Genomic DNA, 16,862 nt, shown 5'->3' on the forward strand with positions numbered 1-16,862 from the left:
CGTCATCACCCCTCTCCTCAAAAAACCAACCCTTGATCCCTCCGTCCCTGCAAACTTCCACCCCATCTCCAACTTCCCTTTCCTCTCCGAAGTCCTTGAACGTGTTGTTGCCTCCCAAATCTGTGTCCATCTTCCCCGCAATTCCATTTTCGAATCCCTCCAATCAGGTTTCCGCCCCTGCCACAGTACTGAAACGGCTCTCATCAAAGTCACAAATGACATCCTTTGTGACTATGACAAAGGTAAACTATCCCTCCTCGTCCTTCTTGACTTGTCTGCAGCCTTTGACACTCGATCCTTCTCCAACGCCTCTCCACCGTCGTCCAGCTGGGTGGGACTACACTCGCCTGGTTCCATTCTTATCTGTCTAATCATAGCCAAGGAATCACCTGCAATGGCTTCTCTTCCCGCTCCTGCATTGTTACCGCTGGTGTCCCCCAAGGATCTATCCTTGGCCCTCTCCTATTTCTCATCTACATGTTGCCCCTTGGCGACATCATCCGAAAACACAGCGCCAGTTTCCACATGTACGCTGACAACACCCAGCTCTACCTCACTACCTCTTCTCGCAACCCCTCCACAGTCTCTAAATTGTCAGACTGCTTGTCCGACATAGAGTTCTGGATGAGCAAAACTTTTCTCCAATTAAATATTGGGAAGACTGAAGCCAATGTTTTTGGTCCCCGCCACAAACTCCGTTCCCTAGCCACTGACTCCATCCCTCTCCCTAACATCTGTCTGAGGCTGAACCACACTGTTAGCAACCCTGAAATGAGCTTCCGACCACATATCCGCAGCATAACAAAGACCACCTACTTCCACCTCCATAACATCGCCCGTCTCCGCCCTTGCCTCAGCTCATCCGCTGCTGAAACCCTCATCCATGCCTTTGTTACCTCTAGACTTGACTATTCCAACTCATTCCTGGCTGGCGTCCCACATTCCACCCTACGTAAACTTGAGCTCATCCGAAACTCAGCTGCCCGTGTCCTAACTCGCACTAACTCCTGTTCGCCCATCTCCCCTGTGCTCGCTGACCTACATTGGCTCCCGGTTAAGCAACGCCTTGATTTCAAAATTATCATCCTGGTTTTCAAATCCCTCCATGGCCTTGCCCCTCCCTATCTCTGTAATCTCCAGCAGCCCCCCCCCCCCCCCCGAGATATCTGCGCTCCTTTAATTCTGCCCTCTTGAGCATCCCTGATTATAATCGCTCCACCTTTGGTGGCTGTGCCTTCTGTTGCCTCGGCCCTAAGCTCTGGAATTCCCTGCCTAAACCTCTCCGCCTCACTACCTGTCTTTCCTCCTTTAAAACGCTCCTTAAAACCTACCTCTTTGACCAAGCTTTGGTCACCTGCCCTAATTTATCCTTATGTGGATCGGTGTCAAATTTTTTGTCTTACCATATTCCTGTGCAGCGCCTTAGGACGTTTTACTACATTAAAGGCACTATATAAATACAAGTTGTTGTTGTTGTTGTTGATTGCTTGAAAGGCGAAAGGGATGTGTGAGTGAGCCAAGTGGAAAAGTCAACAATTGGTACTAGCTAAGGAGGTAAAACAATATTCAAAAAGATCCAAAAAAGTTAAGTCTCCAAAGAAAAAATTCCAGTAAACAAAAAGAACAAAATATGTGTGTGTGTGAGAGATGGGGGGGAAGTAGCAATCCCTGTAACAGCTTTCCCACTCTAAATGGTGCAAGCCATCTATAGCGCCGTTGCTCATTTCTGTCCTTCTATCACTCGTTAGCTTTATTTGTTCCTGGTAATGATGGGGGGGCACAATATACTGTCCTGGTCTCATTGATAGATCTTTGTCAGTGTTTCATTCTTAATCTCTATTATTATTAATATCTCTATTGTATTAATGACTTTGGGGCCTCACTGCTGCTGGTTCAGTGAACATGATTGTGTGCCCATCTACCTCCACTCCTGTGGTGCAACTCTCACATTTTAGCCTTCTAGAATTGTACTGTATTGTCCAATGTTGTGAGGTGGCAAATACCACTACATTTTTCTGCTATTTCTTCAGGACTACGTCCTTAATTGTAGTGAGTCCTGTACAAAAGATGGCTAGGGTGAAAGGTAACACATCAGGCCACTTGCAGGCATGAATAACTGATTCTGAGAAAGCAGAAACTGTAGTTGGGTCAGAACTCCTTTAGGGCATAGACATTTACTTGGCAATGCTGCATTCCTCTGATCCCAAACATTTTTATATGTGCTGTGCAGGAAATCTTCCATTATCAACTTCAGAATATATTCTCGGATAGCTTTACTGACAGATTATTTCACCTCTGTTAAGTGATCTGCACTTGCAGAAGATCCCAGTGGGTGTAACAACATATTTATGTTATTCACTTCTTTACCCTATTTGTTTCCCATTGTATAATCTTATGCTGTACTTTTTTCTGGAACTATCATATGTAATTAATCTAATTAGAGGTTGATGTCTCTGACAACCTCAAGTAGAAATAGAACCTGATGTTATGTCGCTTTTACACTACTGTATGATCCATAGTTTAATGTCTCTACATTAAAAGAATTGGAGAGGAGAGAGTTTTGTTATTGTACTTGAAATAAAAATAGAAAATGCATGAAATACATAGCACCCCCATCAGCATCTGTTGAGAAAAGAATAGTTTGGGTTTACACTCAAAACATTAAACATTTTTTTCAAAAGCTAAAGGATTTGCTGTGTATTTCCTGCATTTGCAGATTTTTTCCTCTATTATTTCAAACATTCTAACTTCTACAGCTCTGATTCTGCACAGCCTCAGGATGTATCTCTCTGTCTCTTTCTCAAAGATTATTAGTTACAGTAGATAACTCCAGCAGTTGATGAGAAAATGGAAAAAGAATTACGACATAAGATTAATTACATTTAGTTTAGCAGAGTAGCTAAATATTTTTTTACTTACAAAGATTTAGCAAAATTTAACGTGAAAATTCATGTGAAGTTTATGATATTTATTCGCTTGTTCATTATTGTTCAAGGAATATTGTTTGCCAGTTAAACCCTAAAACAAGATATAATCTTGTACCATTTAGCTAATTCTCAATGACTAGGAAGCTCCTGTGAAAACATGGGCTAGAAACAATAGCTAAAACAATCTGAAGAAAGATTTTCTATTCATTATCCTGGGCATACTATCAAACTTACCTAGATACCAGAGTGGGTAAAAACACTCTTGAGGATGTAGGGAATGAGCACTCACCACAGAAGTCAAAAACATCTTTGAAAAAAAAGACCCAAATACATAACGTTGGCCTGAAATCAGAAGAATTCCTACTTAATCAAATAATGCCAAGGGATCCTTAATGTCCACTTGAACCATTGGAGAAAGCAAATGGTTTAATATATCATCCAAAGGACAGTTCCTTCAATAATACAGCACTCCCTCAGGATTGGACAGGAGTGTTAGCTTAGATTCCATGCTCAGGTTCTGGAGTTGGGCTTGAACCCATAACCTTCTGACTTGGGGGTAATGGTACCAACAGCTGGGCCATGCTGACACACCATAGAGGCAAATATAACAAGGTTAACAAACTAGAAATGTTCACTGTAAGATTAGCTAAGCTTGCTCAGCTTTCTTTTTTGGTGCCAGCCTGTAGCATGTTGTTTGTTTTCTGTACATGGCTGTTCTGAAGTTCTCTAAGAAGATTAAGGTCGCAAATCAATGTTACTAGGTTTGCTTCATGTTTCTGCTCTTGTCCTGCTCAGGCTCAGTTCATTGCCTGTCATCCAACAAACACAGCCAACTACTTTATGATTTTTTTAAACCAAAATCAGGTGGCCATTTCTCCTGAAAGTCTTTTAAATGAACACCTCCACATACCCTAGTATTTTATGCAGAATTTATGAAATAAAAATTTCTTTGAAAGTCACTGTGAAAAATCAGAGATTTGCTCAAATATGGTCCAGTCAGAATTAGGCTCTGCACCCAGGATGTTAATATGTAAATGATGTGTCTCTTGGGAGTATTGGGCTATTAGATAACATATTTGTCTTAGTGTGCCACATACACAACACATTCCAATTTTATCATATGGCTCCATAATTTCATGCTATGCCTAGGGCCAAATAAGTTTTTAATTCAGACCTTTGTATTTATATCTTTCATTTCACTTTGTCTCTTTTTTCCTGCCAGTTTTCTACATTCGCCTCCTGTGAGTGTTGACTCCTTACCTTGGTATGGTTCCACAGCTACCAGTTGCCTTCTGGTATTGTGTAGAAGTTGTCATTTGTGAGCTTGAATAATGAGTGTTAGCAGACTATTTGACATGGCGGGGGTGGTGGGGGGGTGGTTGGGGGGTGGGGTGGGCAGTGGGGGGTTGGGGAGGGGGTTGATGAGTCTAATGATGCCCTTGCCCAAAGTCTTCACATATGCACTTTTTGCATTGGTCACTGAATAATGATCAGAAGCAGGAAGCCTGGTTTATTTTCCCCTCCCTAATCGGGAACTGATGGAACCAGTTGTAGCATCTCTACTTCCATCCCAGCTGGCTAACTCATCACAGATAAAGAAAGAACTTGCATTTATATAGCACCTTTCACAACCTCAGGACGTCCCAAAGCCTTTACAGCCAGTTAAGTACTTTTGAAGTGTAGTCGCTGTTGTAATGTAAGAAAGACAGCCAATTTACGCAGCAAGGTCCCACAGATCAAGATTGAAAGTGGTTCCTTCCAGATCTGAATGGTTCAGCTACTCTCAACCTTTATCAGTTGTCATTGGAAGAGCTTTGACAATTTTTTAATGATTTCCACAGCCTTTACTGCAACTCCTTTGGCAAATTGACTTTAATTTCCAGATGTTGACCATCCTGCCTCCCCCTATCAGCAATTGCATCACCTTCAGAGGCTCCTTAGCTGTTTCTATAGTTCTGTTGGCACCTCAAACAGCCACCAGGATAGTGCAAAGTCTTTGTAACTTGTACCCCAGTAAGTAAGTTTAAGAGCCCCTAAATTGCCTGTAACATGTTTTTGTATGTACAGATTCTGATTTTCTGGCAACATGGTTTCTGTTGAGTGAAGAAAATTTTAAAAATGCACAAAATTTATAATGGCACCAAAATGTCTCTAAATCTAGTGTGGTCAATATTATAAGACCTTTGTGACTATGTCACTACACATTTGTGTGTGTGAATGGCACAAACAAGAAAGCCATTCTTTTTAATGTTCGTACTTAGAATGAGTAGAATTTGAGAAACCATAAATAAACATGCTTTGGCCTTGGAATTTAAAGTAAATTAAGTGCATGTGTAGAACAGGTAGGTATTCTTTTTTTTCTTTAATCTAATCTATGGTGTTACACAGAACAGGATAAACTGAAGAAATTCCTCCAAAGGCAGACATAACTGTTTTATTAAATTACCGATGGGTGATGATAAGAAAACCTGGAGGACTTGATTTTCTCAGCCTTTATTGAGTCCTTTGCAATCAAGTTAACGATTTTTCACTGGCTGAACCCCTTCAAGGGAATATAAAAACACACAATTCCCAGCACCAAATTCCACTCCAGTAATTGCTGGGTTTCTGCATTGGCTCACTTTCACTTTTTGTATTGTCATTTTTTTTTCCAGGAAAAGCCTTACCAGTGCTCAGAATGTAACAAGGCTTTTAGTCAGAAGAGAGGCCTAGATGAACATATGAGGACTCATACAGGAGAAAAACCATTCCAGTGTGATGTAAGTAACTGATCCTTTTTTAAGATTTTGATTGTCCCACTTTGCACAGAGACAGCATCAATCAAGCACTGAATTCGGGGATATAATAAGTCAGATACAATGCAACATTTCCCAATGTTGTCCTAGATGATCCCTCCACTCAGTGCTGCAGCCTGTAGCTTTTCAAATCTTCATGAATTCAATGTTTTGTATAAAAAAATGTCCTTTCTGTGGAAAAAATATGTGCAAAAATCCCAAAATACAAAGACAATATTTGCAAAACTAAGTACGAAAATGTAGTGGCATAAAATGAAGCTGTTGTGAAAAGCTTGTGGTAGCAGGCATTGGTCTGATTCTGTGCAGCTAGTTGCAAACCATGCTCACACATTGAGATAAAAATATACTCTGTCATACAGGTGATGACTCTGGAAAGTTCTGTAGAATTGTTTGACTCTCTCACCTTACTCCTGTTGGTTAGTGGTGAAAGTGAGGAAGTTGCTGGCTGGCAATATTCGGATTGCTATTCAGTTCCTTCATGTCATTTGCAGATTGAATCAAGAAAGTAACATTCAGTTTGACAAAATTATTTAATGTTTCACCTCAAATATATATTTAAATAGGCAGCTTTAAATGACTTCGCAAACTTGAGTTAGTTATTCTCTTGGTTTAATGTAAAACATGAAAGAACTGCATAGTAATCTGAACGTTCCCAGTACCATAGCCAAAATAAATCCTGTTCCATTAGCGAGATGTACTGTTGCAATGTCAACATTCAATAAAGGTTCACATTAAACTTTAATTTGTTACCTATTGTAATGCTGCAACTTTGTTCCTAGTTAACTGAGATTATCACAAGGTAAACCAGTTAACTGTAGTGTAATTAGTGGGATTGATTGATTTAATTTAAATTCAATTAATTAAAGGGTAAGTCATGGCAGGACAGCTGGGCCCCGTGATCTGCTCCTCCTGCGATATGTGGGAACTCAGGGACACTTCCGGTGTCCCTGACAACTACATCTGCAGGAAGTGCATCCAGCTGCAGCTACTGACAGACCGCATTGCGGCGCTGGAGCTGCGATTGGACACATACTGGAGCATTCACGATGCTCAGGACAACGTGAATAGCACATTTACGGAGTTGGACACACCGCAGGTAGAGGTTGGACAGGAAGAAAGGGAACGGGTGACCAACAGGCAGAGTACTAGGTGCAGGCAGGTAGTGCAGGGGTCCCCTGTGGCCATCCCCCTCTCCAACAGATACACCACTTTGAGTACTGTTGGGGGGGATGGCTTATCAGAGGAAGGCAGCAGCAGCCAACTTCCTGGCACCAGGGGTGGCTCTGCTGCACAGAATGGGAGGAAAAAGAGGGGTAGAGCTATAGTAATAGGGGATTCAATTGCAAGGGGAATAGATAGGCGTTTCTGCAGCCGCAAACGAGACTCCAGGATGGTGTGTTGCCTCCCTGGTGCAAGGGTTAAGGATGTCTCCGAGAGACTCCAGAACATCTTGGAAGGGGAGGGTGAAGAGCCAGTTGTCGTGGTGCATATAGGCACCAACGATATAGGTAAAAAGCGGGATGAGGTCCTAAAAGCGGAGTATAGGGAGTTAGGAGATAAATTAAAAAACAGGACCTCAAAGGTAGTAATCTCAGGATTGCTACCAGTGCCACGTGCTAGTCAGAGTAGAAATAGAAGGATACTTCAGATGAATATGTGGCTAGAGGAATGGTGCCAGGGGGAGGGATTCAAGTTCCTGGGACATTGGAACCAGTTCTAGGGGAGGTGGGACCAGTTCAAACTGGACGGTCTACACCTGGGCAGGGCTGGAACCAATGTCCTAGGGGGAGTGTTTGCTAGTGCTGTGGGGGAGGGTTTAAACTAAAATGGCAGGGGGTTGGGAACCTGAGCAGGGAGACAGAGGAAAGGGAAACAAGGATAAAAGCAAAAGATAGGAAGGAGAAAAACAAAAGTGGCAGTCAGAGAAATCAACGGTTTAAATCAAACATGGCCACAGTAAATAATAATTCTAATAGGTCTAAGAGCGTTAAAAAAACAAGCCTGAAGGCTTTGTGTCTTAATGCAAGGAGCATTTGTAATAAGGTGGATGAATTGGCTGTGCAAATAGAAGTAAACAAATACGATTTGGTTGGGATTACGGAAACGTGGCTCAAGGAAGGCCAGGACTGGGAACTCAACATCCAGGGGTATTCGATATTCAGGAAAGATAGGCAAAAAGGAAAGGGAGGTGGGGTAGCATTACTGGTTAAAGAAGGGATTAACACAATTGTAATGAAGGATATTAGCTCTGATGAGGTGGAATCTGTATGGGTAGAATTGAGAAACACTAAGGGGAAAAAAACGTTAGTGGGAGTGGTTTATAGACCTCCAAACAGTAAGGCGGAGGTTGGGGATGGCATTCAAAGAGAAATTAAAGAAGCGTGCAATAAGGGCACAGCAGTCATCATGGGTGACTTTAATCTACATATAGATTGGGCCAACCAAATGAGTAACAATACTGTGGAGGTGGAATTCTTGGAGTGTTTACGGGATGGTTTCCTGGACCAATATGTCAAGGAACCAACCAGAGATCAGGCCATCTTAGACTGGGTATTATGTAACGAGAAAGGATTAATTAGCAATCTTGTTGTACGAGGCCCCTTGGGTCGGAGCGATCATAATATGATCGAATTCTTCATTAAGATGGAGAATGAAGTAGTTGACTCGGAGACTAGGGTCCTCAATTTAAATAAAGGAAACTATGATGGTCTGAGGAGCGAGTTGGGTAGGATTGATTGGGGAATGGCACTCAAAGGGTTGACGGTGGATAGGCAATGGCAAACATTCAAAGACCGAATGGATGAACTACAGAATTTGTTCATCCCAGTTTGGCATAAAAATAAAACAAAAAAGGTGACCCAACCGTGGCTAACAAGGGAAATTAGGGATAGCATAAGGTCCAAGGAGAGAGCATATAAATTGGCCAGAAAAAGCAATAACCCTGACGATTGGGAGCAGTTTAGGATTCAACAAAGGAGGACAAAGGGATTAATTAAAAAAGGGAAAATAGAATATGAGAGTAAGCTTGCAGAGAACATAAAAACTGACTGTAAAAGCTTTTATAGATATGTGAAGAGAAAAAGATTGGTGAAGTCAAGCGTAGGTCCCTTGCAGTCAGAATCGGGGGAATTTATAATGGGGAACAAAGAAATGACAGACCAACTAAATACATATTTTGGTTCTGTCTTCACAAAGGAGGACACAAATAACCTCCCAGAGATGCCGGGGAACATAGGGTCTGATGAAAGGGTGGAACTGAAAGAAATCAGTATTTGTAGGGAAATGGTGTTAGGAAAATTGATGGGACTGAAGGCCGATAAATCCCCAGGGCCTGATAATCTACATCCCAGGGTACTTAAGGAAGTGGCCCTAGAAATAGTAGATGCATTGCTGGTCATCTTCCAGAACTCGATAGACTCTGGAACGGTACCCATGGATTGGCGGGTAGCTAATGTTACCCCACTATTCAAAAAAGGTGGTAGAGAAAAGGCGGGGAATTATAGACCGGTAAGCTTGACATCGGTAGTGGGGAAAATGCTAGAGTCCATTATAAAAGATGTAATGGCAGAGCACTTGGAAAGCAGTGACTGGATCGGACAAAGTCAACATGGATTTACAAAAGGTAAATCATGCTTGACTAATCTACTGGAAATTTTTGAGGATGTAACTGGTAAAATAGATAAGGGAGAACCAGTGGATGTGGTGTATTTGGACTTTCAGAAGGCTTTCGATAAGGTCCCGCATAAGAGATTAGCGTGCAAAGTTAAGGCACATGGGATTGGGGGCAAGGTATTGACTTGGATAGAGAACTGGTTGGCGGACAGAAAGCAAAGAGTTGGAATAAACGGGTCGTTTTCCGAGTGGCAGGCAGTGACTAGTGGGGTACCGCAAGGATTGGTCCTCGGACCCCAGCTGTTCACAATATATATTAATGATCTGGACGAGGGAATTGGATGTAATATCTCCAAATTTGCAGACGACACAAAGCTGGGGGGGAGGGTATGCTGTGAGGAGGATGTCGTGAAACTCCAGCACGATTTGGACAGGTTGGGTGATTGGGCAGAAACATGGCAAATGCACTATAATGTGGATAAATGTGAGGTTATCCACTTTGGTGGCAAAAACAGGAAGGCAGATTATTATTTCAATGGTAATAGTTTGGGAGAAGGGGAAGTGCAAAGAGACCTGGGTGTTCTTGTACACCAGTCGCTGAAGGTAAGCATGCAGGTGCAGCAGGCGGTTAAGAAGGCAAATGGTATGTTGGCCTTTGTAGCAAGAGGGTTCGAGTACAAGAACAAGGATGTCTTGCTACAGTTGTACAGGGCCTTGGTGAGACCACACCTTGAGTATTGTGTGCAGTTTTGGTCGCCTTACCTGAGGAAGGACGTTCTTGCCATGGAAGGAGTGCAGCGAAGATTCACCAGGCTGATACCTGGGATCGCAGGAATGACGTATGAGGAGAGATTGGGTCGATTGGGCTTATACTCACTGGAGTTTAGAAGATTGAGAGGGGATTTTCATCGAAACCTATAAAATTCTGTCAGGCCTGGACAGACTAGATGCAGGAAGGATGTTTCTGATGGCCGGGGAGTCCAGAACCAGGGGTCATAGTCTAAGGATAAGGGGTAAGCCATTTAGGACTGAAATGAGGAGGAATTTCTTCACCCAGAGAGTGGTGAACCTGTGGAATTCTCTGCCACAGAGGGCGGTGGAGGCCAGTTCACTAAGTATATTCAAGAAAGAGTTGGATATATTTCTTAAGGCTAAAGGGATCAAGGGATATGGGGAGAAGGCAGGGACCGGGTACTGAATTTGGATGATCAACCATGATCTCATTGAATGGCGGAGCAGGCTCGAGGGGCCGAATGGCCTACTCCTGCTCCTATCTTCTATGTATCTATATAAATTTGTGGTTTAAGGTGGAGCAACTGATTCTGATTACATTGACACAAAAGTGAAACTTGTTTAAAACAAAAAATACATTCCACCAACTTTTCCTTATCTGATGTGTACCTGAGTCATGTACAGGAAACTCTCTTTTAACCGGCACCTAAATATCTGGAAATCTCTCTTAACCGGCAAAATTCAGGAGTAGGTTCAGGTAAGTTTTACTATATATTGGTGGCCGTGCAACCGGGGTTCCTGAATCTGTGGCCGTGTAACCGGAGTTCCTGTGCCTGTGGCCGTGTAACTGGGGTTCCTGGATCTGTGGCCGTATAACTGGGACTCCTGCACAAGTGCCGTGTAACCGGGGCTCCTGCACCTGTGGCCGTGTACGGGGCTCTCGTACCTTGGTAAGTATACCTCTCTGTAATCCGGACTTTTTGATCAACTGGCACCACGCCAGTCCCGTCGGTGCCGAATAAAAAAGAGTTTCCTGTGTCTCCATCCCTTCATAATGTACCAATTGCCTTTATTGCCAACGTCTGAGAACCAGGATGACTTTTAATACACATTTCAAATGGGCAAAGTTTGTGTGTCATGGGAGTGCTGCAGCAAAATTGCAGACTACCTCCTTAAACACCTTTAATGATCTGCACGTTAAGTCTTTGTTACATACATTCTGTGCAAAAACCACTCCACGCATTAAAAAGCCTTATAGAAATTTTGTTGCAAGAAGCTTACAAGTTGAGGAACTCGTGATTTTACTGTCCTCACCCACATAATTCCTGCAATTCTGCCATTGCGAATTTCCAGGTAATACTTTCATTCTCTCTCCAACAAGACGGGTGAATTTATATCTGTTAGAACTGGGTTGACGGGCTGCTCTGTACCATAAACTCAAGGAACCTGAATTACTACATCTGCCAAATGTATTGCACTTAGCAATGCAATCCTTAACAAATACTATATTTTTCTAAGTTCTTTATGAACTGAACTGAACTGAATAAATCCCAGTTATCAGAGGTGGAAGGTAAACACTAAAAACCATTTTGCCACTAGTTGATTTATTTCTGTTGCAAAAAGAACCCAAAAAAACAACCACTCCCTTTCATTTTCCAAAGTGCAGATTTATGGAGATCAACCTTATTTAACAATAACTGGTTGTTTGATGTGTTGCCAGTTTCCACAATTATAGGTTGAGAAGTTATACGCCTAAAGTTACTGGTTTTCGGAAGCTTTTGACCACAGCCCATGTTGGGGTATGATTGGTTTGGTGTGGTGAGAAACTAACTGCGGCCCGGCAAAGAGCCAGTATGTTCGTTACAGCATTATAATATAACCAGTCATCTAACCTTATGGTACAGGTAAATGTATTCAATTTGAGGAGGACAATTTCCCCAAGCCATCGCATATACCTCTTATTGGTTGGCTCGGGATCAGCATTAATACAAACCTGGAATATTATAGGGTTGAAATTGAAAGGCTCTGTGGCCTCACTAACACTCTCATGGCCCTGTCTCTGACATGGCGCTCATGCCTAGTGTGTGGTAAAACTAAAGAAGGGGTGAAAATAGAATACCTTGAAGGAGAGTGGGCACTATTATTACTGTACGGTACTATAGGTATTGAACACACAGTGTAAAGAAGATTCTGTTCATCAGCGTTGTAACAAAAAATGTTTATTTAGTTTCCTTCAATTGGTTTTTCGCCACTGGCAAGTGGGGACTGGAAAAATCAGGTCCTAGGTTTCCTATCACTATTTTATTCTCGTTCAGAATCTGTGGGAGCTTCTTTATTTATTTATTTTTTATTTGTTTATGGGATGTGGGCGTCGCTGGCAAGGCCAGCATTTATAGCCCATCCCTAATTGAGAAGGTGGTGGTGAGCCACCTTCTTGAACCGCTGCAGTCTGTGTAGTGAAGGTACTCCCACAGTGCTGTTAGGGAGGGAGTTCCAGGATTTTGACCCAGCGACGATGAAGGATCGGCGATATACTTTTAAGTCAGAATGGTGTGTGACTTGGAGGGGAACTTGGAGGTGGTGGTGTTCCCATGCACCTGCTGCCCTTGTCCTTCTAGGTGGAAGAGTTTGTGGGTTTGGGAGGTGCTGCCGAAGAAGCCTTGGCAAGTTGTTGCAGTGCATCTTGTAGATGGTACACACTGCAGCCATGGTACGCCGGTGGTGGAGGGAGTAAATGTTTAAGGTGGTGGATGGGCTGCCAATCAAGCGGGCTGATTTGTCCTGGATGGTGTCGAGCTTCTTGAGTGTTGTGGAGAGTATTGGCTGTTGCTTGACTAATCTGTGGGACAGCTCTCCCAATTTTGGCACAAAGATGTTGGTGGGTCGACTGGGCTGGGTCTGCTACGTGTTCATAGCCGGTGCCGAGGTCGATGCCGGGTGGTCCGTCCGATTTTATTCTTATTATTGTGTTTTGTAGCGGTTTGTTACAACTGAGTGGCCTGCTAGGCCATTTCAGAGGGCAGTTAAGAATCAACCACATTGATGTGGGTCTGGAGTCATGTATAGGCCAGTCCAGGTAAGGATGGCAGATTTCCTTCCCTAAAGTGAACCAGATGGGTTTTTACGATACTAGCTTTTTATTCCAGATTTATTTAATTAACTGAATTCAAATTCCCCAGCTGCCGTGGTGGGACTTGAACTCACATCCCTGGATCATTAGTCCAGGCCTCTGGATTACTAGCCATTATGTTACATTACCACTATGTTACCGTTCCCGTACATATTGAAAAAATGCAAATAAAGACATTAGAATGCAGCCCTTGATTTTCCACATTTCCTGCAAAGTTCCTGCCCATCTTTAACTCAACCGATTTAAAGTGAGTGTTAAAGACCAGCAAGCTATCATCTGTCGTGAAGGTAGCATTTAAAGGTACACTGTCAATTTTTTTTACAAAATATGGGGATATACGTTAAATAATTCCTTTACAGGATTTTATATGCATACCAGTGAGGTCAGAGTTACAGAATTATGCCATCTGTTACAAGTAGACCTGCAGCCACGCTTCACCATATGAAGCACTGTCAGTGGCAGTCAACGCAACCACTTCCCTCAACTTTTCTGCCTCCATCTCTTTCCAGCCTAGCCTTAGGATCATATGCAATATCAGCCAGTTTGCAGCCCACAGCATGTTATGCACTGTTTGGTGTGGTCACCATTTTTCTGCTTTCTCACTGAATAGCAAAAGAACCACGATATGGCTGCCCAATTTTACTGCCTTGCTAGAGTTTACCAAAAAAAGTGTCAGTGATGCCGGTCCTATTAGCAGGTTCACCTCTGCGCCCATCATTGGCTTCGCCTCACCCTGGCACTTTGATTCACCTGATGTTACCTCATCAAGCTCACTATCTGTGTTCTATGACATGTGTCTCACTTTACTGATGCATACAAATACTGGTTAGAGTGGTGCAGGGTACTGGCTTTGTACTGGTCTTGCTAGACGTGCTCCTATCTAGTTATCCAGCAAGTTAAATACTTATTCAAATAATTCCTCGAGAAGCCGGTTTGCTGTTTTGAAGCTTTACCTGAACAAATTTGTGAAACTGTAAACAAAGACAAAGCATGTTTTGTACATAGAACTGAGTACTATACATTAGATGTTACATAAGATATAAACATATTTACAACAATGGAATAGACTAACTGTATAACTAAATGTCCCTTGAACTAAACTTCTGTAAATACCAACTAATAACTTTTTATAAACAAAGTATTGTCAAATACTACACTGACAAAGTTGCTATCATGTTAACAAACAAGGATACTCACAGATATTGCGTTTGGCCTAGCATATGAGATGAGATGGCACTAGATTGAGAATCCCTCATGGAAGATTCTCCATTACTCAGTCAGGTTCTTCCTGGAATTCTACTTCCGGGTTCAAACAGGAACAAGAGGTCAAATGACCTCTGCTGTATACTAACACAGCTATACAATAGCTACCACCAGAGGGTGCTATCTGCATGTAATAAGTCCAGAACACTCCCCGTCTCGACATAGTCCGAACTCTACTTGTCACTGGAGTCCTCTGGCGACAAAAGAAAGACCACCTCAGAGACAGTCCGTCGGTGTTGACGATAGGATGCAGCTTCCATAGACTGCTGTGAGGGGGTAGGTTGCGTTCTGCTGCTATGCACTTCAACTCTTCTGAGTAACACTCATGTTGGACACTCTTCATCACAAGGATTTTGGCTCTCTTGAGCGCCTCTTCAGAGGGACTCTTACGACAGATGTGCCACCCATGGCAGCTCCTCTCTTGTGTAGACTGGGAGAAGGTATGAGCTACGTGGGTTAGACGTGCTACTGTCTTTATGAGAGTATTCCATTTGGAGAAACGCTTGAAGCGTTTGGCGCTCATCAGGTCCTTAGAGATTTGAGTAATGTTCGCTGTGACTTGTGGGCGTATCTCGGAGTCAGAAACAGGGTTGAGGAGGTCGAATGACTCATTGAGTTCGGAGAAGTGCGGGGACAGTTCCTGAAGAAAAGCAGGTCCTGACAGCCAAGTCGTGCTGCTGAGAAGGGACGCTGTTACAGATCTAGACCCACGGCCAGCTGGGTTCAGGTCTGTGGGGACGTACCTCCACTGGTCGGGGGATGTGGACTGTCGAATACGTTGGACCCTGTTGTTCACGTATACGTAGAACCGTCCACTTTGGTTATGGATGTATCCTAGCACCACTTTGCTGTCTATATAATATGTGATGCTGTCGAACTTCAGATCAATCTCATCTTCTATGAACTCTGCAATCTCAACTGCTAATACTGCTGCGCACAGTTCCAATCTGGGTATGGTGAGGTCTGGCTGGGGTGCCAACTTGGCCTTACCAAAGACAAAGCCAATTTTGCTTTGTCCTTCTTAAGTGGTGACTTTCAGATAAGCCACACCTGCAATGGCCTTAGCGGATGCGTCTGCAAAGACACAAAGCTCTTTGAATTGGGCACTTGAGGGAGAGAAGGACGTATAGGAGCGAAGTATTCGAATCTCCTGTAAGTCTTGGAGTGAGTCTCTCCATCTGTCCCACTCTGCTTCCATCTCTTCAGGGAGAGGTAAATCCAACTCTTCAGCGCATGTGGAGAGTTCCCTGAGGAGCAGCCTGCCTTGTATGGTGACAGGGGCTAAGAAGCCAAGAGGGTCGTATAGGCTGTTGACTGTAGAGAGCACTCCTCTACGTGTGAACGGTTTCTTGTCATCTAAGACTTGGAACGTGAACGTGTCTGTTGCTATGTTCCAAGACACAGGAAAATCCTAAGATGTTTTATAAGTATATTAAGGGCAAGAGGATAACCAGGGAAAGGGTAGGGCCCATTAGGGACCAAAGTGGCAATCTGTGTGTAGAACCAGATGATGTAGGCGGGGTTTTAAATGAATTTTTTGCATCTGTGTTCACTATGGAGAAAGACGATGCAGACATAGAAATCGGGCAAGGGGATTGTGACATACTTGAACATATTAGCATCGAGAGGGAGGAGGTGCTAGCGGTTTTAGCAGGCCAAAAAGTGGATAAATCCCCAGGCCCGGACGAGATGTATCCCAGGCTGCTGTGGGAGGCAAAGGAGGAGATTGCAGGGGCTCTGACACAAATTTTCAGAACCTCTCTGGCCACAGGGGATGTACCAGAGGACTGGAGAACAGCTAATGTAGTACCATTATACAAGAAGGGTAGCAGGGATAAACCAGGGAATTACAGGCCAGTGAGCCTAACATCTGTGGTAGGGAAATTATTGGAAAAAATTCTGAGGGACAATATTAGTCTCCACTTGGAGAGGCAAGGATTAATCGGGGATAGTCAGCATGGCTTTGTCAAGGGTAAATCATGTCTGACAAATCTGATTGAATTTTTTGAGGGGGTGACTAGGGAGGTGGATGAGGGAAATGCTGTGGATGTGGTTTACATGGACTTCAGTAAAGCTTTTGACAAAGTCCCGCATAGGAGACTGGTCAAGAAGGTAAGAGCCCATGGGATCCAGGGTACCTTGGCGCGTTGGATCCTAAACTGGCTGAGTGGCAGGAGGCAGAGGGTGATGGTCGAAGGTTGCTTTTGTGACTGGAAGCCTGTGTCCAGTGGGGTACCTCAGGGATCGGTGCTGGGTCCCTTGTTGTTTGTGATCTACATAAATGATTTGGATGAGAATGTAAAAGGGATGATCAGTAAGTTTGCAGATGACACGAAAATTGGTGGGGTGGTAAATTGTAAGGAGGAAAGCCTCAGGCTACAGGACGATATAGACGGGTTGGTC

General features: G+C 43.3%; 1 protein-coding gene across 7 annotated transcripts in view; it reads left to right on the top strand.

Annotated features, from left to right (window-relative positions):
• Window positions 1-16,862, top strand: part of prdm5 (PR domain containing 5) — a 473,803-nt gene that overhangs the window by 437,764 nt on the left and 19,177 nt on the right. For all 7 annotated transcript variants that reach the window (XM_085963116.1, XM_085963128.1, XM_085963123.1 and 4 more), the window contains one exon: window positions 5,582-5,686. In XM_085963116.1, the coding sequence (XP_085819242.1) occupies window positions 5,582-5,686 (105 nt within the window). The remainder of the gene's footprint in view (window positions 1-5,581; window positions 5,687-16,862) is intronic.

This window comes from Somniosus microcephalus, chromosome 2 (genome assembly GCF_052327205.1).
Source record: "Somniosus microcephalus isolate GS21.2 chromosome 2, FLI_Smic_1.0, whole genome shotgun sequence".
NCBI classification, from domain to species: Eukaryota; Metazoa; Chordata; class Chondrichthyes; order Squaliformes; family Somniosidae; genus Somniosus; species Somniosus microcephalus.